This window comes from Lathamus discolor, chromosome 5, assembly GCF_037157495.1.
Source record: "Lathamus discolor isolate bLatDis1 chromosome 5, bLatDis1.hap1, whole genome shotgun sequence".
NCBI classification, from domain to species: domain Eukaryota; kingdom Metazoa; phylum Chordata; class Aves; order Psittaciformes; family Psittacidae; genus Lathamus; species Lathamus discolor.
In genome coordinates this window covers 42553418-42580421 of record NC_088888.1, presented here as the reverse complement: position 1 = coordinate 42580421, position 27004 = coordinate 42553418, and the positions used below count along the sequence as shown (strand labels likewise).

At 38.1% G+C, this 27004-nt stretch overlaps 1 protein-coding gene across 5 annotated transcripts in view; it reads right to left on the bottom strand.

The window, feature by feature from the left end:
- Positions 1-27004, bottom strand: part of TAB2 (TGF-beta activated kinase 1 (MAP3K7) binding protein 2) — a 66084-nt gene that overhangs the window by 10912 nt on the left and 28168 nt on the right. Inside the window, exons 1-3 of one of the 5 annotated variants that reach the window (XM_065680538.1) lie at positions 20826-20944; positions 7850-8039; positions 946-2458 (exon numbers count right to left, since the gene is read on the bottom strand). In XM_065680538.1, coding sequence (XP_065536610.1) covers positions 946-2458; positions 7850-7951 — 1615 coding nt within the window. In that variant the 5' untranslated portion in view covers positions 7952-8039; positions 20826-20944. Of the gene's footprint in view, positions 1-945; positions 2459-2629; positions 4496-4525; positions 4577-7849; positions 8040-8817; positions 9032-20825; positions 20945-27004 lie in introns of those variants that run through there. The other 4 variants (XM_065680541.1, XM_065680543.1, XM_065680537.1 and 1 more) reach the window with 4 other exon arrangements.

The following is a 27004-nucleotide window of genomic DNA, read 5'->3' as shown; positions in this document are numbered from 1 at the left end:
AGTACTCAAGATACACTCCAGGCTTCTAGTGTCCTGATCACTATACTTCTACAAAACAAAATGGCTAAACTAATCTGAAGAATGTTTACAGTGGTCATGGAACAAGCCAGTTTTTTAATGCTGAATTGTTTGCCATACCCAAAGAAAACCAGTAAGGTTAAAGAGAAATTATTTTGACAATCTACCATGAATACTGCTTAAATATCCTAAGGCTCATTCAACATCTTTATACAAAAGCATCTTTATACAGGAGGGTTAATAAACCATCAAGTTGGTAATAAAAGCATGCAAAACCCATGAAAACAGAAGAAAAATATTAACAGGCTGAGCTGCTGTATCATGCATTCTAAGTTTTACCCTCCCCATCACCACTGATTCTTTAAAATAGCTTTCTCTGGCATGGTGTTCCTTCTCACATTTTAGAACATAACAGAAGTAAGTATCAAGGCTTTAAGCATTTTATTGTCAGGCACACATTAGGAAACACGGAAGCCAACACTTCATCCCACTAATTTCTTCTGAAGTCTACTTTTCTTGCTTCTTAAGTAACACTCGGAAAAAGGAAAAAAATGGGAACATTTTCCAATGGAAACAGTATCTCAAGCGATTCAAAAATCTGCCAGTAGACTGGTAACTTTAAATCGTTAGGATAAATTGAACAAGTTTAGACGATTCTTTCAGAACCTCGTAAAAAATAAAACACTGCAACTCTACTTCATTATACAGATAACATATCTACTTAAGACAAACAGATGAATTATCTCCAAGTATTGTTACATGTCTTTACTATAAAAAGACATCTATGCCTATAAAGCTTTTTTATTTTGCTAGTTGAAGATACTATATTAACATTCACAAAGGTAATCAATGGTTTCCTGTTCCATAATCTACATACTGAATTGACTACCTGGTTGAAATCTCTACTATTTATATTAAGAATATTACCTTGCGTGTAGGCAGCATCATCAGATCCCATACTCAATTTCCGTGCATCACTGATCCTATCCACATGTGCTAAAACAGGGTCAGCAAGATGCTGGATACCCTCTGGTTCAACATAGTGATCAGGAAGGTTTAGAAGGTTTGTAGGTTCAAAGGTTGGGGACACAACCCCTGGGGAAACTGCAGGGGGCTTATTTGGAGAAACTGTAATTTTAAAAGTATATTTTGTGTTAGGCTGCGTAACCACCACTCGAGGAGAGGTTGCAGTGGTGCTGTTGCCCACTGCTCGACTCTTGGGTGGATGGTGATGAATAAATGCAGGACCCATGCTTACTTGACCAGACATATTCCTAGAAGCAGCAGATACTCCAGGATTTGTTGATATGAAAAGAGTGGGCTGGTTCCGCACAACTTGATCATCTCCTGTTGCGGCATTTGCTGAAATGTAGACCTTGGGCTGACTGCGTGTGATCACTTCATCAGTATTTGGAGGACTGGCCGATATGTAAACAGTGGGTTGACTTCTACTTAACGTCTGGCTGTTGAGGGAAGAGGGAGTAGTGGAGGTGCGAGGGCCAGTTGAACGCAACTTAGAAGAACTGTTTCTTTGTGGTGGTTCAAGTTTGATTTCAATTTGGTTTTTGCGAGGTCCTGTGGATATATTCTGAATGTTGTATTGGCTATGAGCAGAGGATTGTGAGCTACCAGATGAGTGAATCATAGGTGCTTGTGGAGTAGTAGGAGAACTGATAGGCATATAGACATGAGAAGTCTGGTGGCCTTGCTGATTTGACTGTGTTGAGTGTTGCGATGAGGTATGTGGCGTAGTACTGGATGTAGGAAGAGTAGTCCACGGACTTGGCTGTGAAGGCTGGTAGACTTGCTGAGGGTGCATGGGATTAAACTGAGATGCCCAGCCTGGCTGCTGCTGTGTCTGTCGAGCAGTACCACTAGGAGCTGTGATGTAAGGCCTAATATAGATAGAATTTCCCTGTGGACTGTTAAGTACAGGAGGAGGTACACCATGTATGTGCAAAGACGTAGGGGTATTGCGACCAGGCTGAATATTTGGGGCTAAAGTTACCATAATGGGGTTGAATCTGGGTGTTTGTTGAGACAAGTTAGATACTCCTTTGCTGCCTAGGTGAAATCCAAGATGCTGTCCTGGATTAGAAGTACTAACTGTATTAGCCATCCCAAAGACATTAAATCCTTGTGGAACTTGCGCAGGTGCTGTCTGTGGTTCCTGCTGGAATAGTTCATTGTTGGACTGGTTGGTTTGAAGGTGTCCATCACTAACGCTGTGAGCTAAAGTCCTACTTCCATTCATTCTACTTCCTTCTCTTCCATGGTGATACACATTCTGTGACTGCAAATCCAAATTAAGAGATGTCATGTGATTTCGTAGTCCAGGAATCCCAGAATCATCAGAAAAACCTAGGTCTCCTTCACCGTAGAGATACTTTGTGCTCTCCTGAGAGAGAACTGCGCAACAGGCATCCAAATTATTGTTATTCTATAAAAGACAGATGAAAGTTTGACATTACTGATACAATACCATCACAATTGGATACATATGCATCCAATCATCATTGAAAAATCAACAACTAACATAAACCAGAAAGTTTTAGGTGGCTGGCTAGCATAGCTGCTAAACACGCACAAAGGGCTTGCATGTGAACCTTACTATTTTGAGAACAGCAACTCAGTCACTGGTACCAACAGGGGAGGTCTGCACTGCTGCTGAAGCAATTGCAGGGAGATCTTGGACCTTGACAAGCTAACACCATACAGTATGATACACCTTGGGTGAGTACTTTTGCTATTCCTTCTCAGTTTCAGAACAATCTTCAGCAACGACCAAGTCTCTGGTTTGAGGGGTGAAATGGCAGAAAATGGATTCACAGCACCTGTATATTACTGGTCAATAACTTAAAAACAAAAACCAAAATAAATGTTTAAGTCTTTTCCCAAACATTTCAATAGCAGTTATGCATTACCGGCTGTTGAAAATGGAAAGTGAATCTTACCCAAAGAAGCAAAATGCCAGCCCAAGGCATTGTACATGACTTCAGAAGAAATGTAAAAACTCAGTGTATACAAATGCAGCAGGATTACCCTTTTGCAAGATGTAGTGAGCAATGTAAAAGCCAGGGGACATTTGTATTTTCATTTTACACCACTGCTTGCAAAGCTCCTAAATACTTACATTTGTACAATGCCACTTAAAACCTGTAATAGGATGACTTAGGACAAAACCAACCCAGCTAATTTGCTTTTTAAAAACATTTCAGAAGAAAATTGCTCATTCCTCTTTTTCCAGGTGTAGTAATACTGTACTCAGATTTTCCCAACTTCGTTTCCTACATAACGATTTTTAGAAGAGCGAACACGTATCAGTGGGGTAATTTCTTAATACTGTGTCCATATCACTTTTCTGACAGAACTTTTCCCTACCACCAAGAAATAAAGGTTAATACTTTTAGCCAGAAAAGCACCTGTTGAGGCCCAGACATTAAAACTAAATAGATGTCAGATTCATCCAGCACACAGAAACAGGTACTAAGAAGAATGCATATGCCAAGTAGCAACATTATCAGTCAGTTAAGGAATAACACAAGCGAGATGAACTGATCTATGCCAAATGCTTTGTATCAAGTTACTTTTGTTAAAGTAGCGGACAGTAGTTCTCATCCTTCAGCCAGGATGAGAGGTCATAAGTGTGTTGTGCAGATATAGCAAGGCTGTCTCTAACTTACATATTAAAAAAGAAAAAAAGGGACTGGCATAACAGAAGTGGATGAGGGACGGGGCTAAATTCCGCCCACAAAAATCAAAACCATGTGTTCATACAGGCCAGATGCAGTTCTGAATTCATAAAAAAACCCCGAATGAACAAAAGAAAAAACCAAAACCCACAAAAAAACCCAGCCACAAAACTTTTAAAGTAACAGGATTCCAGAGAGGCTATCTAACTAACCAGCTGTATATTAAGATTGCTGCAGAAAAACCTCAAGAGATATGAAAATAGGTCAAGATTATGGTTATGCCTATCAGTTCTAGTTTGGAATAAGAACCAGAGGACAAAGTAATCAAACGAAATTAGTCATGAAGAATGGAATCACACATGGACACAACAGTGGGTAAAAGAAAAGGTAAGAAAAAAAAGTCTTATATTTGTTGAGAGGGAGAAAAGGGAGCCAGAAAAGGCAAAAAGATAGGGTGCCACAGAAAAATAAGCTAGAAAAAACTTAAAGGCAGATTTTGGATGAACTTAAGTGAATTACTAACAGAAAGGCCAAAAATACCAAACCAAAAAGGAAGAGGCCATGCTTGCAAGGCCCTTACATTCAGCTTGAATGCATTTCTTTGGACAATTTTTTTTTTTTAAGACTGCATCAAATCAATTCCAAAATTTCAGTGACATCAATGAGCAAACTGGAACACACAAAGGGGAAACGGGGGCACATGGAACCCCTGGCATCTTCTGGCTGGCAGAGGCAGAGTTTCAACCGCTTCTAGCTCTTTATAGATCAGAGAATCGGTTGATGGCAGAACTGAGCATATTCCAGCAAAACAATACCCCTCATGTTAGCTCTGCCCATGTCCCAATTGAGTTTAAAATGTTGGCACCCTGAAAGAGAAAGAAAAAAAAAAAGAATGAATAAGAATGTTGGAAAGAAATGAGGAAGCAAGGAGAGTATGCAGACTTGAGGAGCAGGTATTTACAGAATGCTCCAGACACAAAAAAGAACAAAAGGGGACAACATCCACAGACTAGGGACATTGTAGTGACTCCCTTAAATGAGGAGAAGTGAGAGCTGAATGCAGAAGACTAGTTGGGAAGAATGGAAGGATGCAAAACTTTTCAAGAACATTCAGTGCTGTCAGCCCAAGAAAGCAATAAAACTTCATTCCCTAGATTAATACAGTTTTCATCCTATTAGATTTTTTGGTGGTCCTCTGTTTTCAGTATACTAGATACTGTTCAGCTATTTCAGCAGTGGGCTAATCACCTTAAGACATTTGTGTACACCTATTCTCAAGTTTTTCATTATAAGCTGAAAGTGTCTAGCAAATTAAAAAAAAAAAAAAAAAAAAGGAACAAAACCCAAAACAAGCAAACAAAAAAACCCGCAAACAAAACCAAAAATAGAAGGAAGAGGACTGAAGGATCTGTGTAGTTTTAAGTATCTGTGTAGTTTTCCTGCACAGCTCATGGTGATCTGAAGAAACTTTTCTTGTTAAAAAAGCCTCTTGCCAATCCAATCCCAAACTGCGTAACTGCTTAAACTCTTTCAGGTTCTCTCCTAGGACATATTCTCAGTTTAAAAATAATTTCACCCAGACAAGATGCTTCACCTGACACATCAAGGTAAACACAGCATTTCTTATACCTGATATTGTCCTTAAGTACTTATCTTTGACCTAAACCAAGTTAATGCATTTTTCAGAAATTCCTTCCAGTACGCTCAACTACAAGAACTAGAATATTCCGACACTGTTCCAGCAGTACTGCAGACACATGCAAAAATAGTCAAATTCTACTTTCCAATCTTCACCACAAGTCAAAGTACGAAATTTCTTGGTTTAACGAGATCACATTAGGCTTCTTTTTTAACAAAACCAACCAACCAACCAAAAAAAACCCCCAAAACCCAAGCCTAAAAAAAAATCCCCCCTATCTCAGAGGAGCAGCATAGCTAGAAGCTATGGTAGTTCATAGAAGCCACTGATTCAGAGAAATTGGAGCTCAAGAAATTTCAGAGAACCACCAACATGACAGGATTTTACTGGTGGGTCTTAGAAGCTCTCAGTTAACAACAACAAAAAAAAGGGTAGCTTTCCACTGTAATGAGTTAGTGTAATAATACTGCACATATGGAACATTAATTACACTATGGCATTTTTGAAAGATCCTCTTACAAAAGCAGACCTAAAACAATTCCTCAACATCTAAACCCTTCTCCAATCTCTGTCAAAGTATGGGTTGCACAGTATCTTTTCTTCACAGATAAAGCCTCTTTATATATATATATGAAAATATAAATCATCCAACTGTATTCAATGTCATGCAGACTGCTGAATCTCTCAAGAGCTGAGCACTAGGTTTTAAATTTCTGATGTATTCACTGTGTCAAGTCCACTGACCTTGCTCAATAAGCAGTTCTCCTGTTTGAAGGACAAAACTATACTTGCAGTATGAGAATTAGATTAATCCTACAGAGAACTAATAAAATGGCAGTGTACAATCCCGAAAACAAATACTGGCGATTTATAGTCTGGTTCTCTTTCCAGCTAAAGAGTTAGAAAGGGTGTGGGAAAGCTTAGAACCTAATGAGCCCTGAATTTTGCTCTCTTGCAAGTAAAAAGCAATTCTCTCAAAGAACTGCACTTTTCACAGCTTTTTACTCTAGTACAAATGGAAAGTCATGAGAAAGTCTTGAAAATATGAACATTAAATTGGCAGTCACACTTCTAACTCCCAAGTAAAAAACATTGTGTTTGGATGCATGTATGTATGACTACATATACATACATAAGTATACACATATGTATTTTATAAATAAAAGTGCATATAAAACCCAGGACAAGCAATTATGATATAAAGAATGTTGCATCATAACCAGAGATGTCCTAGCCATAGTCCAGAGACTGCTAGTTTCTGGGAACTCGGGGAACATCTTCTGGGAACATGTTTTTTCTAATCAAGTTGTGTATACTGATGATCCGTATGAATATTCAGACAATCCTCTCATTATCCAGAGCACTCAAAGACTGAACACCTTAGATAATGAAAAAAAATCCAACCAGTATGGATGCTTTGTGATCACTGGAAAACGCAAAGCAAACATGTTTAAGCAACACAGTTAAGTAAGTCTATCAGCATTTGTTAACCCCAGGTATTCAAGGTACCAGATTTTGGATGGGCATATTAATTTATCTGCAGAAGTAACTAACATGATGTTATAGAGCAGAAGCCGATGCAAAATGTGGGCATAAGTATTCTGATGGTGGCAATAAAGAAAACAGATTGCTGGAGGTAGAAGTTGATGATATGGCAGTCCATAGCCATTGCACTAACTGCAGTGCCAGTCAAAAATGCTTTGTTACTTCCAAGCCCAACAGAAATCCATAGATTAGCAGCATGGACTCCAAAGCTACAACAAAATGAACAAAGCCCATCTGGCAGCCAAAGCCGTGGGAAGCACATCAGTGCATCACATCCATACAGGTCTAACACAGTGGATGCTAGGCTACAACCACCTAGTCCTGCCTGATTCAGGCTGACTTTGAGAATTTGGTGTGTCTGTATCACGCTCCCAGGCTCCCTGCTGCACAAGATACCTTAAGGCTACAAGCACTGGCTCTGCAGACCAAGGGAGCTGCGAGTAGAAAGCAGGGGGAGCAACCTGCATGCAAGGCAAGGGCCCACTAATTACCTTGAAGCCTGATGGAGAACAGGTAGCAAAGATGCTTCTGGATCTGCCTTGACCCTCAAAGTGATAAAAAAAAAAAAAGAAACAACAAACCAACCAACCAAAAAAACCCCAAAACAAAACAACCACCTTAAATTGTCCCTGCTGGACTCATGTTGGCTTTGCATTCCTCCTTTTGCCACAATTAGTGGCTCATGAGACGGGTAAAAGGCATGAGCATACTGATTGGTGAGTAGGTAGTCTCCATGCTCACTCTGATTTACAGGATGGTTTACCTTGGGCCACACTTGATTAGACATGGAAAAAGATGGGCCAATTTAACACAAGAAATTGGCTGTGAGATTTTTCTCACTCAAAAAAGGAAAATAGAAAGAAAAAAAAAAATCTTCTTTCAAAGGAGACACCCATACATAATGTTTAAAATAAGCAACACTGCTTACTTGTGGAGTCATTAACAGAACACTGACCTGTAACATGCATCTGGATACAACACCTTCAGGTACCTCAGGAAACTTCTGTCGCAGGTCATGTAAAACCTGAATATCAATTTGCTGGCTTCCTTGGGCCATTCGTATATTGCCTGGTCAGGACTGTTTTTCAACAGGCAGTTTTAGGCCTTAGTAAAGGGAGTACTCATCTCTTCTGTCCCAGCATTTTCTGGAAGAGGAAGGAAAGCCTTAAGACACTAAAAGCAGGCACTTTTGATGTAACAAAAAAACATCCCAAAACCCAAACTGCCCAAATTATTGACACATGTCCTGATCAGTTTCCTTCTGTCTTGGTTTTTATATTGACATTATAAAATAAATGCATAATAAAAAAAATATCACTTGTTTTATCAAAGTATTAAAACTCACAGTTTCAAAACAGCATTTTTACTTATTTAAAATACAAGTAAACATGAAGAAGTCCACATCAAAAAAAAAAAAAAAAAAAAAAAAGGAAGATAGTGTTCATTCAGCTTTTGAGTGTACCCACATTCTTACCTTTACCATCACTGTTACTGTTTACTATTAGGGTATTGTGGCTAAAAGTTCAGTGTTTGTGAGTTTCAGAATTTACTACCACTATTCTACTTGTTTTTTACCCAGAATACTTCAGAAATAATTGGAGATTATGATCACAAGGAAATAATCTTATAACAACTCAGGTTTCCTCAACTAATTCTGTTTCTCCTTTAAAGGAAATTATTAAGAGTTATGAATAAGATTACATCACAATCACCACACTTATACAGTTTATCTGTCCTGGTTATATGATATCCACAGGCTCTTACCAAGATGATTTTCTACCAATTCAGTCTGCAAGAATGCACCTTTGTGTTAACCAATAGGAAGGTATCTTGGCCACATAAACTAATATTACAAATAAATGTAACCATATGTTTTTATTAAAAAAAACCACCTAAAAGTAGTCAGCTCCAACATTCATTTACCTCTTAAGATCTTATTCAAACATCTCCATCGATTCGTTCATTTTCTCTTCTCCTTCTCTACTTGCTTTTCTATTTGCCTTGTATTCAGCATGCAGTATTACCCCATGTGCTGACTCAGGGCAACCTGCTGCAGAGACCTGCCTCCAGTACCACAAATCACCTGGTACATGCTGCTCCCTGGATCCTGCCAGCTGGAGTTCTTTGCTAACAATCCCACTGGCACACTCGAAGTGAGCTGAGCCTGCATGCTTGTGTTTCTGTACTTCTACGCACTACGTGGGACTAGTTAACTGGGGGACATTAATCACAATTTTCTAGCGCATTAACACCACTTGCGATTCAAATGTAGTGTAGTGCAATGCTACAACTTTTCTTGAGACTCCAAAGATAGAGAAAGAAATGCAAAGAATAGTTGGGAAAGCACAAAGCAGGGATGCCAAGACAGGTATAATACTATTTCAGGACTGCTAAACTACTATACTATATATTAGTCCTGAACCACTCGTTTCAAAGACTTCTTCAGCTGCTATGTCTTCTCTGGTCTGAACTGATACAGCTACCAGTCAACTGCAACTGTGCTGAACCAGAGCACCTCGGATAATAGCTGAACATGATCCAAGAAGCAACACATTAACCAGTGCAACTTTCTGCCAACAATTTTAGAATAGCTTTGAAGAAAGAAAAAAAAAAAAACCCAACCCTAAACTAATCCAAAATACATGTTACTCTGGAAACTCCACCTATATGAACCACACGAACAAAAAATCCAAATTGTTAGCTAATAATATACTGAAAGCAACGTCGTAAGAATATTCCAGTAACCATCTGATCATTATTTTAGTCCCATAAATCCTGTATTTTCTGATATAACCACAATACATACTTAAAATACATGCAAGAACAGAAATTTTTGTTAGAATATTCAGAGATGTTTTGATAAAACATGGTTCACAATCCTACTTGCAGTTTTTAGTATACGCAACACAATATTCCGCTATCAAAAACAGCACCACAACTTAAACACACCTTAACATATGACAAGTTGCAGCCAGGACTGCTATAACTGGAAACTCAGGTCATGGTATTCTTTCCCAGAATACACATTCTGTTTATCCGAGTATGTGAGTTCAGCTTCCCTTCTCTTTGTGCACTTTATTAACGGAGCCAGAGCAGCCCAACTTTTCAGGAGCTGGAAATTCTGTATGATTAGAAAATAAAACCAACCAACCAACCAACTCACCCCAAACAACCTGCAAAGAGGTGACCAGTACAAAGATCTGCAAAAATAGCAGTCAAGACAGGATTTTGACTGTCCCACACATGTAAATTAAAAGAGGCGAGCACACATTTAACACTAACAGTCACACTATTATTAATTAAATACAAACCTGCACTAATCTTGCACAAATTTACTCTGCATATACCAAAAGCACTATCTGGAAGGTGTAAAGATACACTGAAGCCAACTACTACATGGGTTGCCTTGCAGCTGCTGCTATCAGTATCCAAGATCACTAATGTAAACGTAGCATGGATATGCCTAAACAAGCTGTGGTCATACTTCAGACTGAAGTTTAGACACACCTGAGAGGTCTCAGAAGTTGCAACACTGGACAAGCAGAGGATCAAAATATTCTGGTTTTAACAACTCAAGCTATATATACACATCTGAAAAACAACCACGTTCAAAAGGCAACTAAAGCAGGAAATCTTGGCTCACGCAATTGAGAAAAATCACCCTGGCCAGTGAGAAATGCAGTTAAATACCACATCTGAAATAGAAAGCTATAATTTATTTTCTATCAGAAAAAGAGTTGGGCTTTTACTCCATCATAGAGAATAGCTACATTAAACATTATTATAGTTCAAATAAGGGATAAGAATTGCAAAAGTTAAAATGAAGTAATGAAATAGTCTTTAAACACAAATTCCAAGTTCTAGAGTTCCTTTTCCCTCCCACTTCACATACAGTGGGTAGCGCAATATTCAGCATGTACATATGCTGCTAAAAAGATGCCAAAGCCTGTTTACATTTACTCAGGTTTAAGGCAAGCAATTCATCAAGGTTTGGGAACAAAGAATACTTTCAAAGTCCCTGAAGTCTCGGAGCAAAGGTCTGTTCACTATGGCAGACCTGAAGGAAGAGCTGATGACGCAGCCAGGCAGAGCGCACCATGCTTTGGCCAGAGAGGTGAGCAAGCCTGTTAGCACACCCCCTCAACCCCCGAAAGCACCTCTGGCAGCCATTTGCTCTTGGTGCAGATTCACAGCAGCTGGAGATCCCGCTTCCAAATGCTTATGATACATGCCCTCAGATACAAAGTGTGAGATGCTCTGTGGCTGTGGCAGCAAAATTTTAGAAATGGATGAATTCATGGCTCACAAAAAACACACCCTTCTTGTTTCTTCAATGGTTTAGAATGCTAGACAAATCTGAGCAGTGACAGAATACTACTGCTTTTACAGTTTATTCTGAGCAACTACTAAGAAAAACACTGTTAAGCAAAGGAAAAAAAAAAAGGCAAGCGAATAGTTCAACTGTTTATCAATGATAACTGTATTGCAATGCTTCTCTAATTAAAATTCAAAGTTGGCAAGATCACAGCAAGTTCAGAAAAATATAGGATCCTATTAACAAGAAAACTGTTTTACCTTAGTTCAGTATCAAATGCCATTTTTTCCACCTCTCATACTGAGTAGCCAATTAAAGACTGCTAAACAGTCAACTCCTCAAGCTCTCCTGAGACCTCTTTTTTCCAGTTTCTTTAACCTACACTAAAGTAACCCATACCACAATACACTCTATCAGGCCAGTAAACTCTACACTCTCCATCTCAAATTACCTGTACAGATCTACACGGTTTGTATTTATTCTTTACATAAATTTCCACCTTTTGTCCAAGGTCTCAGACTGGCAAAACAGCATCTTCACAGCTCTTAGAGCAAAAACTGCATGGAAAAAGTTTCATGCATCCACTCCTTTAATGAAAAACACGGAGTAATTAAAAAACATTATTTAAAACATTTTAAACCAGGAGAACGTTCCAGATCATCACCCCAGTGCTTCATTTCAATGAAATTCATAGAGAAATATACTTGAAATCCTCTAGGCAGTATATCCACTACATTAACAAAAAAAACCCCAACTGCAGAGCTCAAAGACATTTAAAATAAAGATTATTAATAAACTCAAATTAACCTTAAGGAAGTCTGAAGTGGCAGGCCAGGAGGCCTCATGAGGCCTCTAGTACAGACAGATTAAAAGGCTTTTTCCCAATTCTTGATTTTATAAAGGAGCTTAAAAAGGACTTGGCATCCATCTTGCTAGAGGAAAGCTTAAAGGAACAGGAAGGTATTTTGGCAGATGCACGTCTAAGGAACAGAAACACCACGCCATTGTCAGGCATGTAACTCAGAATCTGGAAGCAGGACATGCAGAATATTGTTAGAAAGAGATATACACCAGTGGAAAATAAAAGGCACAAATGTAAGAGCAAGCAGCCAAGACTACTAGTAAATAGGCAGCAGCAGAAAAGGGTACCAACAGGAGGTACAGAAAACTGCTGACAGCAGTATTTTGGCTTCAGAGATTCAGGCATAAAACAACAGCAACACAGCATTACAGAAGTAAACTGAAAAAATATATTCAAGAAATTAATTATCAGCACAAATTAAGGGCAACAATAATGACTCAGAGAAAGAGCTCTTCTAAAACCACTAAAAGCAGTTTATTTACAAAGGAGAACTTTTAAATACCAGAGTGCAGTACAATATAAAGTTATTATTGCAGTAATGGCCATTTACTAATCCTTTTACATACTGCTTTTAGATATTTCAAAAAAACCCTTCCCTGTGACTTTATACTGTTGAAGAGAGACAGGCACAAGAAAGATCCTACTGCCAGAAATACTAAGTAACTGGACAATTTAATTAGCTGGGTTCTTTTAAAGACTACTGGCAAGATCCCCAGATAACTTAAAAGGCCTGGCACTTGTAACATGATGGAACTCCTGTTGAAGCTTTATTCTGTGAAAACTATTGGTATGAAAGTAAACAATGTGTCATCTCCCAGAGGCTGCTCAGAACTGGAGTACAAGACAAACTGCTTACCTTGTTTATTAAAAAACCTCAAAGTCTTAATGTGAAATATGATTCAGATGCCCAATACTACGTTGTTATAATGTTGGACCAATAGCTAGTAAAGAAATAAACGAATTTTAAAATCTCCTTTCTTCTGACAGAGCATGTGTCCAACAGATCAGAAAATTCTTCAACACAAACCTGAAGCTTAATATCGCATTCGCTTTTCACAAAACACAGTGCAAGTGCTCTTCAGAGAAAATTCTGCCAAAACTGATTTTATTAAATGATTATACCTAACAAAATCTAAACAAAGAAGCAGACAGTCTAAAATGTCATCTGCACTTCTTGTTCGCTGCTAATCTTTTCCTACTGCAACTTCACACCATAAGAAATACCAAAGTTACTTGTGCAAATATTAGCGTAGCTGCTGTATTGAACAATTCCAGTTGAACTTCCGATGCACTCAGAATGACTGAAGTTCCATTTATGGTCAGCTACCCCTCTGGAAGCAGCCTTTGTGAGTAGAAGAGAACAGCTTCTGGAAATACATGGAACACTGCAACAGCGAACAGCATGCCCTTCACCTTCCCCAAAATCAAATGAATGAAACCCTTCTATCTGCCTTTATACTTTGGTTATATCTAAAAAGTAAATTGGTCATGCTTTTCTGTCATTTTATCTGATCACATCTCATCTATGCTTTACTCACATGGCTAAAAATGCTATAAAGGTTATTGATCTAAAAGCTTACTTTAGAAACCTGGCTGTAAATATTTATTAAGAGGGTATCCTTATAGCATTAATGGCACAGATTATAGATGTTTTGCTGTAATGACAGCAAATTAGATGCAACAAGTTGCAATACAAGACCAGTAGAGGTTGCTAAAGTGCCTGTTAAGACAGAAGCCAAGGGATTTCTGGCATTTCTTTTGATATATCCAAGGGGTGCAGAAAGACAGCAGAAACAAATAAGCAATAATAAGGACAACAGGAAAAAAAAAAGCCCCACTCCCAGCCCCGAGCCTGAACACCAAAAAAACAACAACAACAAAAAAACCCACAAAAAACCGCACCCAAACCAAGCAATCAAACAAACAAAAAAACCCAATCAAAAAACAAACCCAAATCCCAAACACGCAACCACTCTACACTTATTTGGGGTTCTTCAGCAGGACTAAGTAGTTCTCCAGCTCTCCCAAACTATCCACTGTGGACAGTCACCTATCCACTGGATAACTCAAAAAAGGAAAGCTATCTTCTCCCCACCCCATTCCATGCTTTCTTGAGCAGTACCTTTCCCCATATATTTAGCTACTTTTTCCTTATTACCTAATCCAAACTGCTATCCAAGCACCAGGTCAACAAATATTAAAACACTTCAACACACACTGCTTTTCAGCCAGACCTCAATTACCACTCCAATTTGCTAATTCAACCGCAGGCCAACGTTAGGTCACTGTGCATTAAGGATTTCCCTGAATGGAAACATTTTATCTCTGGAAACAGCTTGAATGATGAACTATGGCTGATATTGCTAGCATTTCTTTCAGCTTTCTCTCAAGAATATAATGTCATCTCTGGTCTATACTTAAGTTTGGCAATCACATTATTAGCTTATGAATCTCTATCCACAAAACACCCCTCCTAAGCAGGATCTCATTCCTCTGAAGGTGACTAGCATTGCAAGTTCATCACTAGTTTATATTTAGTTATTATGTGTCAACACTTTCCCTCAAAATTAGTTTGGGGTATATTTTTGTATCCCTAATAATTATACTATAATGACATTCTTCTCCTCTAACCTGCCTGTCCAACCTCTTACACACTGATGTCCACACCTATTAGTCCTTCCTCACCTGTACCTGCAAGTCCTTGTTAAATGTCAGATGAGAAATTCCCATTACACATGCCTCGCAAATGAAAGAGTGGATGGGTGGGTGTGTGTGTCAAATACCAGGTGGCTTTTTTCTTAAACTTCAGAGTAATTTTGTAAAGGAGAAAATTATAGAAACAGGAACATTCTACCATCAAGTACTATATTCTGTCTGTAAAAGAGATTAAGAAGTGAAATGATAGAATCTAAAAGCTTACATTAACATCACTAAAGTTTTAAATGCACATTTTAAAAGAAAGTGTAGGAACTGTATCATGGAAACAGGATTACTAAATATTCCTATGAGAATTTAATTTGTCTAATACATTACTCATCTTTTTTATTGCTATTATGAACCATTTCAGCAGTATCTCTACTTACAAAAGAATAATCTTAAAACTGTAAGTTATCCTCCATTCATTATCATCCATCTCCTAAACAAAATACACATCCAGCTCATCACAATTAGTTTTGTCTCATCTTCAACCTACTAAAAACTGATGCTTCTATTTAACTGTTTGCCAGATCCCTGTTCTACACTGTTTCGTATGTGAACAAGAATGAGAGAGGATATAAACCTGATTTCAATCACATAAAACTGAAAAAAACCCCAAACCCTGAACTATTCCTCCATTACAAATATTCATTTCAAAAAAGAAACTTGCATTTAACATATTTCATAATGTCTTTTTAACTCCTGGCCTTAATACCAATGTACTACAATGCGTCCCACAGCAAAAATGAGCACATTAAAACATTTAAAGAGGTTTAATCTGACAGGTACTCCTTTGGAAGCTATAAGCACTTACCATCCAGTTTGTTTTTATTTGTTTACTGTGAACTGTTTGAATTCTCTTTAGGTCAGCCATGCTGAAGTGAGTGCACAATAAGGGATTCTGTTTATGGATTTTATATAAATTGGGTTTGCCTTCCCCCCCCCCCATCTCCTTTAGAGATTAAAAACGAGGCCATCACCTTCCTTTACTGTGGGCCATTCTGTGGATTCCACCAAAGCATAGCTGATTTTTTCATAGCTCAGTAACATGTTAGCAAACCTCATACACGAGCACCTTGAAAAATGAGGTTTCTCAGATCCCTATGAGTAACTCCTCTGAGTATGGTTTCATTAGAGGAAAATATATCACAACAGTTATCAAGCTATCGTTACAGTTGACAGTTTGAAATTTGACCTGTATTTTCTGCACAGCATGTTAGCAACAGTAATCTGGGTCTGAAAGCTCTGAAATTTGTAGAAATAGCTTAAATTCATTTTTACTGAAGATGAACTAGGTGAGGAAAGAAAAGCATCTCCAAGACAGCTGAGAGGCATTTTGAATTCTTTCTATGCTTATTCTCCAGGGCACACCCATGTGTTTTTAAGAGCAATACTTTGCATGCACTGTCCTGTCCACACAGTTCTTCCAAAACCACTAAAAACTCTGCATCACAGGCTAGCCTTCTGCTTAAGAAGGGAACGTACCAGAGTCCCGCTGTAACCCAATTAATCTTACCAAGTTGAAATAAAAAGCTCACAGGGATAAAGACTGGGCATGCTGTTTTCCTTCATTTTTATTCCGACAAATACAGTGAAATTAAGTGCTACCAAATAACCAATTTCTTAGTTATTCACATGAATCTGAAAATAGGGGCTCTACTCATTAAGTTACACTGGGAATATGCGTGAAGATAATCAAGATGACTGCTATCTGTATCTTAAATACAGTAGTTAAAACTCAAACTTTTAAATCTCAGAATCTTATACATTTATCATGATGAAGCATTTTCTCCACCTCAGAAGCAACCATACATTTTGTATGTGTCTTGCAGCACATTTTCATGGCAGCTGTAGGATGTCATATGGAAATGTAGTAGACCAAGTGAAAATTGCATTATCTAACCCAGTCAGGGTAGTTTTGTTAGTTGTATCAATGAACTGTGCAGCAACTCCAAGTTCTCCCTGTATTAAGATTCCAGTCTTAGCATCCTTCAAGTCAATTTTACTGAGCTGATCAATTCTCTCCACTTCTAAGCAGATTTATTCACTTCTTTTCTATGCATTTACATAATTGTTTTCATTTGTCTGCTTCCCAATGAATGAAAAATCCCTTAATTAATTCATAAGTTCAAGTAGCAAATATTAGCCTTCACATCCCTGTCTATTCTCTTTACAAATCTGTTGACAATGTACTAATCAAATTCCTTAACCTGCTGAAATCATCTGCATTCACAGTACCCCGTGGCAAGAGATTCCTTAAGTTTATTACTCTTCATTTAAAAGTAACAATACTAATAAAAAAAATAAAACAACCAAGAATCTCCCTAACCAGTTGTCATATAAGAAGTGGTATATAGTTGCAGGATTTGGTAAGAGTTCTGCAGTAACAACTTGCATGAAATGGCAAAATTCACTCATAAATCCTCTCATCTGTCTTTTAAGTCATTCATTGAAAAGCATGAGTTGTCATCTTGATTTAAAAAAAGTAATACCAATATATCCTTCCTGAAATATAAGGACCATAGCACTAAACACTCAGGAGGAAGGCTCACCAGGGTTTCACATAGGAACAAAAAGACACTACTTCTCATGTCCTCATGATCTTTCTGATGATGCTCAACATTTTCTGCCTGCTGCTGAACAGTAGCTTTCGGTAACTGCCATGGATCCAGATCTCTTTTCTGAATTGTAATGAGAGCTCCAAATACAGTACCTATAAGCATCATGAGGCCTATTACACACCATGAGATTGCAATACTGGAACTTTAATCACCTATTCCTGCCCCTTGCTCCCACCTATGCTTTCCTTCCCTGTATTTACTTCCCTAAATATCATTAACTGTGAAAGTCTACGATGTTTTTCAATGTTTTACTACTACCTAGTTTGTTGAGTAGGAGATAGCTTTGTAAAACCTACAACAAAGAATTAGTCATAGTCAACAAAATTCTTAAGGTATCTCAAAAGTCAGAAAAGTGTTAAGCTTGCGATACAAAGCCTGTTGCACATGCTGGTTATGACCACAGCAACAAGTAGAATAAAAAGCACTTGAAAGTGTAAAGTTTATTTCTATCCCCCTGCTTTCATGAATTTCAATCACTACTCCACACATACAACAACTCTAAAAGAGAGCTGGCTCCAGAGCAGTTTGTCAAGTTCAAGTTTTATATCTGACTTTATTCCAGGTCAGATCAAAGTCTTCCTTGAACAAGTTGCCCCCTAAAAAGTGGTAGATGTTCAGGGAACTTGCCAGAAACCTACTGTCAACAGCTGCAATAAAATACTCATTCAAAAGCTTTAGGAAGCTCTACAGTAGTTGACTCTGGGCCAAAGGGGGATACCCTGTAGCTAAGTACACAGAAGCCCATCTCAAAACCTCTTTGCCCCAAGCATCCTTTTGATAGTATGAAACCATGCTCCAATTAGACCTGGAACTGAAGAGCTTTCAGAGTTTTGGTTCCACCTTTGAAAACCACAATCCAGCATGACAGACTGCTCCAAAGCTGTCTGTCTGAACTCTAGAGTCATTAGTCCCACTGTAGTTTCACTGTAAGATTTAGCTTATGCTTGCTAAACCCGTATTTCATTTAAGAGTCTTCAGCTAAATGAAACAAAGCTCTGATGAAACAGGAATCCTGATTTCTAAGAAGGTATAACCCTGGATATTTTGCAGTGCTTTTTGACAGTGATTTCCCAGTTTAAAAACAAAACAAGACTGCACACAAACTAGATATCAAACCTTTCACAAGAGACGGACGCACATGATTAACATCTGAAAAGCCACCACAGGACATCACTGTACAAGAAGCAGCACATAAGAACATGATGCTTTTTACTCTTAAGCATTCACACAATCAATAGGATCTCAGAAAAGCACTATTCAGAAAACTCTTCAAAATTAGATATACACAATTTATTTTTAGGAAAAAAAAAGCTTCTCAGTGACTCAGAAGACTGTATCAGAGAGGCACTTCAAACCCAACCGTTTTGAAACTGAAATAATTGTCAGTTTATCCATACAAAAAAAATTTTGAAGGAATCTTCAATTTCATAACTGAAAGTACTACTTTTTTCTATACTGCCAGTTAAAACATGGAAGAATGTTAGCAAAAGGCTAAGAAGTGCTAAGTTTAACATGCATGATATATAATGCTTTTGCTTGCATTTATAGTGACCTACAATTGTTGAATGTAAAATTATCCTGTTGTCACATCTCCACAACAGTAGAAAGCCTGAGAAATTTGCAACCTTTTAATGTCCCCACTGACAGTATTACCATATTTCCTTCATAATTCATACAAGAACATAAACAAGACAGGCATTGTTGTGCCATGTGTTAGCAGCTTGCTAGGTAGGTAGTTCAATTTTCGATATGTATTTTGGGTTATTCAGTTCATAGCAGGAAGCTCCGGAAAGACTTAGCCAGGCAAATATCTAGATTCCAGCAGTTCTATACAGAAGGCAGCAACAGCATCACAAACCCCAGAGCTTCATATGTCACCCAATGTTACAGTGGTTTTGCTTATGGCTAGGACTGGTATTTGAAAGACTTTTTTCTGTGTTTCATACCAATACTGAAGTACCCCTAAAGAAAATACCAGTAAGTTCCATTACAATACAACTGTAAGCCAGAAATGAAGCTATTGGAAATCAAAGGACATGACAGCATTTTAGGGAAACATTCCAGAACCGAAAATATGACAAATAATTGCCTATACCTACAGACAAACAACTCTTAAGAAGGTTTATCACCTTTTAGCGAGAGCAGAACACATTTAGATTAGACATCAGGAAGAAATACTTTATGATGAGGGTGGTGAGACACTGGAACAGGTTGCCCAGAAGTTGTGGAGGTCCCTCACAACTCTGGATGAGGCTTTGAGCAACCTGATTGCGTGAAAAGTGCCACTGCCCACAGCAGGGAACTTGGACTAGATGATCTTTAAATACTCTTTCAGACCTAAACCATTCCATTAATTTGTGATGTCCACACCAAAAGATAACTGCCATTCTTTCAACTGCATCAATAGCCAGTTTCTATACAATTGCTTAGTATATCTAAGCAATGCATTAAGATACTCCCCTTACTCACTGCCCCCCTCCCCTGACAGTGTTGTTGAAGTCAGGCTGCATGCAAACTGTATGCATACAATTACATTAGAAAAACATATATAAAAAAAACCCCTCAGTAGTAACAAGGTATGTCAACTGTCATCTTATTCTGTGTGTTATATTTTTCCTTAGAGGAAAAAAGGGCTTGCCTGTAATATTGGCCTGAAATGTTATAGCACACCTAGTTCACCAGTAACAAGGCTTTCTGAAACAAACAAACAAAAAAAATCACCCCAAATATTTTTTAGAATTAAGATCAAGCTTTCTTGCTGCTTTGATTAAAAACACTAACTTACGGGAAAAAAAATTGAAGCTACGTGTGGCTCTCTTAGGCATACATACAAAGTACACCCTATTTTCTGGTTTCGTGAGGAAGTTTTTCTAATTATTTCCCCAATTTCATTAAGTCAGTCTTTTTTTTTTTTTTTTTCCCTTCACTTTTTAACTTAAATTTCTACTTCCTTAGTTGTGCAACCCCAGTCTAGACGCTGACTCACTTCAGCACAAGCTGGCAACTGCAACATGGCCCAGCAAGCCAGTGGTGTCCTTTGTCAAGAAACAGATACAGCAAGCAAAGATCTAGAAGTCCTACTCCACCAAAACCTGGTCTCATCTTTAAGAAACTGACTTAGCCAGCACAGGGCTCTGAAGAATGGAAGGACAGAGAAAAGCCAAGCTGCAATACATAAAATGTATCTTCACTGACCTCCAAAATATAGGCTATGGTTTATTATTCCCTTCTTACATTTTTGTTGTTGTTGTTGTTAAATCTCACCTTATTATATAATTCATATATATATATAAAAAATATATGGTTTTGTCTCACCTTATATAAAATCTTTGTTTCATATGGCTATAGAAAGAAAGGTGAGCACACATTTCAAATTTAAGACTAGTTGCACCTTTGACACTTTCTCCACCTCTTCAAAATTCAAATAAAAACTTACATGCTCTGATGTTGAAGATGTTCATGTTCCACAAGTATAGTCTTTTGATTTTTCTTTTCCCCATTACCTTTGTATCTCTTGAATCTGAGTAAACCAGGTAAGTAGGTAACTTCAGCTGTGGTTTAGACAAACTGCTGAAATAAATTCAGAAGGTGTTAGTACAGCCCTGTATGAGTTAACAATGAGAGTGGGAAGTGCTTATCTAAAGGCTGATAGTTCAATCCTCTTACTGAGGATGAAATATAAGGGTAACTATAAGGGTACAAGGAAACAGAATATAAGACTAACTCTTGCCATAAGGAGAAGCTGGAAAAATAAAAAAGCTTGGTCTGGAAAACTGATTTGGAGGAACTACAACCTCTGCTCCAAGACTTTTCCAAGATTTTCCAAGAACCTTTTATTTGCAATGTTCCCAGAATAGAGTCAACCAGTTAGAGATCTCTCCATCCTTTACTTACTACATTGCTTCAAGGGTTGTTAACACAGCAGCAAGAGCAACACTAATGCTAATGCTTTTGAATGCAGTTGTCATGACACACTGCCAAGATCTTCTCAAGCCGTGTAAATAGGAGGGATACTTATTTTCGCGAGTTTCTAACTCAATCCATGAGATTTACTACCATTTTACACACGGCAGACAAGAGAGGTCTCTAGCTTGAGCAAGTCTCATCACCAAATTTTAAAAATGAGCTCCTGACAACAGGTACATTAGAACAAGACCAACAAAAGTCTTGAAAATTCTCATTTCTTGTTACAATAAGGCTATTATGAACAATAACATTGTTATAAAGAGTATTCCTGTTGGGTCTTCACTCTTGCAGCCATGTTACATACTGTTTGTCATAGTCTACAAATGAAAAGCCACACCAGTGCAATAACTGAATAAAAGGCCTCAAAAATGTGTGACTCTACCAAAAGCAAATTAAATCTAGCTGTGATACTCTGAATTTAAGGGTGCTTCAGTCATATTATAACAGCCAAACTCTAGAAATACTACCTATTTTAAATAGATCTCGATTTTAATTAGTCTTCATTTGTATATTAAATTGCTGTGTGGTGTTTGACAGCTGATACATCCATCTACTGCAGACTGTACTGATAGCGACTTAACTCAATAAAGACATTGAAATACACATCCACATAAAATAACATTACTTTTGGGGAGAAAGAAAAAATAAATAATAATAATTAAAAAATAATCAAGTACTGGGAAGTTAAAAAGAATAAAAAAGATGAGCAACATCACAAGTAAGCCATGTGACGTATTCACACACACATCACTGAAGTCCTGCCTAACATCACGCAATAACTCCACAGTAATGCCAGGAATAGAACTGCACACTCTGATTTTAACACACTGGAACACGACCAAAGAGACAATTTCTCTCTTCTTATCGTACTGCAGCTCATTCATCATCTTTCTTTTGCATAACACTAGGCAAAACACTACACTTCTGAACTATGGTATCTTCCAGTCTTATCAACACAGTCTATTTGCTGATCTCATTTTAAAACACAGCAGCAATTCTAACTTGCGAAACAACAAGGATTTTTCCAGGTCATAGGGTCAAAATCTCCAATTCCCCATATGCTAAGCAAGCACTTCAAGAATACTAACACTTTGCGAAGACTTATACAAAGGCTCTAGTTTCTGTGGCTGTCATACAACCAGGAACTGTCAGCACTGGTATACAATGTACATGCACCGCCCCCGCACCCCCCCCCCCCCCCCCATTCAGCTTTATGAATCCACAGTCATGTCGCATTTCACTGTGATTCATAGTCTACTTTGAGAATGCCTGGTTTATACAAAACACCACTCAAAAGACAAGTATAGGAAGTGAAAAGTTCCTGAGAGATACTACTGGCTTTAGAGGGGTTATCTGCTTAGAGGAAAGCAAAAACACACCGAGGATTGCTCAAGCAATAGTATTTTGAGCAAGTCTAAGCTACAAATTTATGAGCAAAATGAATTTATCACTTCATCTTCACCATTCTTTCCTATACAGTATAACCAGTTACCTGTATGTAAAAATGTCTGTTACATGCTGCATGCAAGTGTAGTTTGGAGCTTTGGTGGTGGAATTTTTGACCCCATTTACATGAAAGGCATTGTTCAAAGCATTAAAATGAAACATCAACAACCAGAGGCTGTGTGTTTAGACTGTTCTAGTGCACTACACTAGAAGAGGAAGGCACAAGCTGGTTTACCTCCTCCCAGTTGTCACATAAAGTCATGACACAACTTCCTTCTAGTAGTCTACATGTATAGTCCTTGCCATGCAGGTAATGTAGGCAATACTGCTTTTCAAGCCACTGAAATCACATCTACAGTTTAAGCCTTCATTGTCACAAACTAAATTTTTTCCTTTGCGTTCTAATGAAGATGTAAATGAAGTTTAAGTTGCTTAACTTTTATTAGTAACTCAGTACCATTAATTAACCAGTCAATTAAGATTATAGTGTGGAACTATCACTCTTGTTGTATCAAAGTCACCTTACAAAACACTAATATCAAAATCATTCATATATGAAATTAAAGTAGATTTATAGCAAGCATGATATGATGACTAGGACAAGAGGCATTTAGAAGAATCCGAGGTCTGGGTTCTCACTGTGTAAGGATCCTGCTTTTCCCTTCATTAGCACCAAGGCTGCACTTCCCCTTTCGCCATTGAACAAGCACCTGTATGAAAAAACAAGATTACTTATTCAAAATACATCTTAAGTCTACTTAGTAATCCCATTTTTGGGGGCTAGGTTAATTTTAACCTAAATCAATTTCGCAGCCTTGTTTATCACTCTGCCATTCAAACACTTGTGCCAACTCAAGCAATACAGGCCAGTTTTAGCTGGCACAAGTTCTACCATTCTCAGGCCTATGATCTGAAGATGAAAAACTGTTTCACAGAATGCTAATGATTGCCTTCTTCCCTGATGTTCTTCCCCAGGAAACAAAAAAAAATTATTTAGTGCCAAAGAAATAAGCTTTTGGAATGTTTTTTAGATGTATGCCTAGAAAGTTAGATACTTTATTCTCATTTACAATCCAAATGGAGGAAAACAGAATTTAACTCCTGAAGAGCTTTCAATTAGTGTTTTCAACCTTATCCATAGTAAAATTATGTGTAGAAGAATAGCTAATAGTTTTTTAAATGCCTCATTTACAGAGAAACTGGAAATAGCTTTGAGCCTTAAGGAAAGCATGAAACAACAAAGCAAAATAGTTCTATTTTGTATATACCAGACTTGAAGTACTCAGTTACAAGCAGCAGCAAGCTATGGGCATCACATTGGACTTTAATGTTCTACTGATCGTATGTTACAGAAAACTTTGCAAATTAATTTATTAAGGTATTTTTTCAAAGTAACTATTTAGCCAGAATTCAACAAAAGTGTAGTTTGAAAACTTACAGACCAAGCTAGAACTAGAGCAAATACAGACACAGTTAGTGTCACAAGTAACATGTATCTGTATTTTAGTACCCTAGAGCACAAAAATAACCAAATAAAAGAGAAAGCTTTTAGATTTTGGCAGTGAGCTTTCCCCCTATGGACACAACAGGCTGTCCCCACAAAACTAGTATTTACCAAACATGGCTCAACAATCAAAATACACTTTCTCTGGTATTCTCCAAGTAGAATCCTAGAATAGTTAGGGTTGGAAAGTAGCTTAAGATCATCTAGTTCCAACGCCCCTGCCATGGGCAGGGACACCTCACACTAAACCATCTCACCCAAGGCTCTGTCCAGCCTGGCCTTGAACACTGCCAGGGATGGAGCATTCACAACCTCCCTGGGCAACCTATTCCAGTGCCTCACCACCCTAACAGGAAAGAACTTCCTCCTTATATCCAATTTAAACTTCCCCTGTTTAAGTTTTAACCCATTACCCCTTGTCCTGGCACTACAGTCCCTGATGAAGAGTCCCTCCCCAGCAACCCTACAGGCCCCCTTCAGGTACTGGAAGGCTGCTATGAGGTCTCCACGCAGCCTTCTCTTCTCCAGGCTGAACAGCCCCAACTTTCTCAGCCTGTCTTCATACGGGAGGTGCTCCAGTCCCCTGATCATCCTCGTGGCCCTTCTCTGGACTTGTTCCAACAGTTCCATGTCCTTTTTATGTTGAGGACACCAGAACTGCACACAATACTCCAGGTGAGGTCTCACGAGAGCAGAGTAGAGGGGCAGGAGAGCCGAGTAGAGGGGCAGGAATGTGAATGTACATGTCAAAAAAGCCACAAGGAAAGTTTAACAGTAACTCCAAGTATTCCCTTTAGTACCCCTTTCAGAAAGTGCTCTCAGCTTCCTGCTCTGTGTGCAATAAGGGGATTTTATATATAAATATTTCAAGAACAAAAGATTTCAATCACACAGATTAAAATAATCTAAACATAATAAAGTAACTTAAATCACTGGTCCAGGATGATAATGATACTGGTCAGGCAACGTGTCAAAAGAAGGACTTTTCTTACAGTTCACACTGCCAAATTAAGAAAATTATTTACAGCAAAAAGGTCATGCAAGGAAAAAGAAAAAAATTAAGTTAGTTGCTAAGAAGGGAATTGTGGTCATTCGGATTAATGACTCTACAGGTAACATTTGTCATGTTCCTTCCTGAAGACTTGTAACTTTTGTGTTCAGTGTTAATTAAGTAACATTTACTTGAACATTGTAATGCAAAATAATTATCTCAGGTTTTACTAAAACAAACTATTTGAGGCCTTTCATCAAACACCCCTAGCCCCCCCCCAAAAATCACCTCCCCCAAAAACCCAAACAAAAAAACCCCAAACCCACAACCCAGCAACAAGAACAAAACAAAAACAAAAACCACTGAAAACAAAACCACCAAAAAACCCTACTACTTTGAAATAGTTTTGCCGAAATCTCCTGGCTTCAATACAAATAAAAGCTGGCTAGTCAGCCACCTAAGAGTTTTCAACTCTTCAAAGTAATTGCAGAATTAACAACATAACCTACTTGGCTTTTAGAGATGGAGCAGAAATAAATCTTCTAAATATGCACTCCCAAAATTTCTATGAGCCTTCTCAAACCAAGTACAGAGGCCACTCGTTGCAGACGCAAACAGTGAAGCTCCAGCATTAACACTATTAGACCTGTCAGCTGCCTCCTGCAGCACCAATCCAAAGCACAAGCTACCTTAGTCAGGGAAGGACAGAATCACCCCGAGTTGATTTGGGTTTATTAACTTCCATTTCCAGACTGCTGTGGAGAAAACTCAACAAGTCCGCTATTGCTGCTTCCACTCACTCTGAGGATAAGATTAAGTGAATCTTCCACTGTGAGAAGATTTGAGATGCCCCTATAAAATGAGAGATCTGCACTGCAAGTTAACTGTGGACAGTAACAGTCAACCTTGCACACTCCTCTCCTAATGAAGTGCTTAGAGATTTAGGTTGAAATTACATGAGAAAGCTGAAAAGACTGAAGCCTTCAGCAAAAGAACATATCTTCTTTTGCTCCTAAACTGCTTTGAAAGAAGCTGACAAGTTACTGTAATTAAGAACTGTAATTAAGAATCTGAATTACAGACCCTGGCTAGACCAAAAGCTGAATTTGAGTAGTGAGTTATGAGTCATTATATTATTTTAGCAGCCAGCACTTGAGCCATTTGTGTATTCTGCTCCCATTATCTCCTTTTGGGATTGCATATTAAACCAATTCTACAACTACAATAGGTGCCTAAGAGCAGTGGTTGCCCTAAATTTAAAAAACAAACAAACAAAAAACCCCACCCCAAAACCACCCCAAAACCCCAAAAAACCAAACCCACAAACACCCCCAAAATATTTCTAAGAAACATGTAAGAGTATATTCTAGGAAATGCTGGTCTTGATTTATGCAGCCTTAGACTGGAATTATTTAATCTAAGACTACTGTATCTCAACCCAGCAGCAGCCCTGATAAAACAGTATTGATCAGGAATGCTTTCTACATTTCTACAACTCTGGAATACTCTGCAATAAAAACCAGCTCCATTTTTGGAGGATCACTGAAAAATTTAGACTGGAGTGAGCTTCTGGTGGTCAGCAGCTCCCAGCACCTTTTCAAAGCAGGACTAAATTCAGGTTTAAACCAGATGCACAGGGCCCTGGCTAGACAAATTCTGAAACCCCCCAAGGATGGAGATTCCACTATATTTCTCCATAGTTTAATCA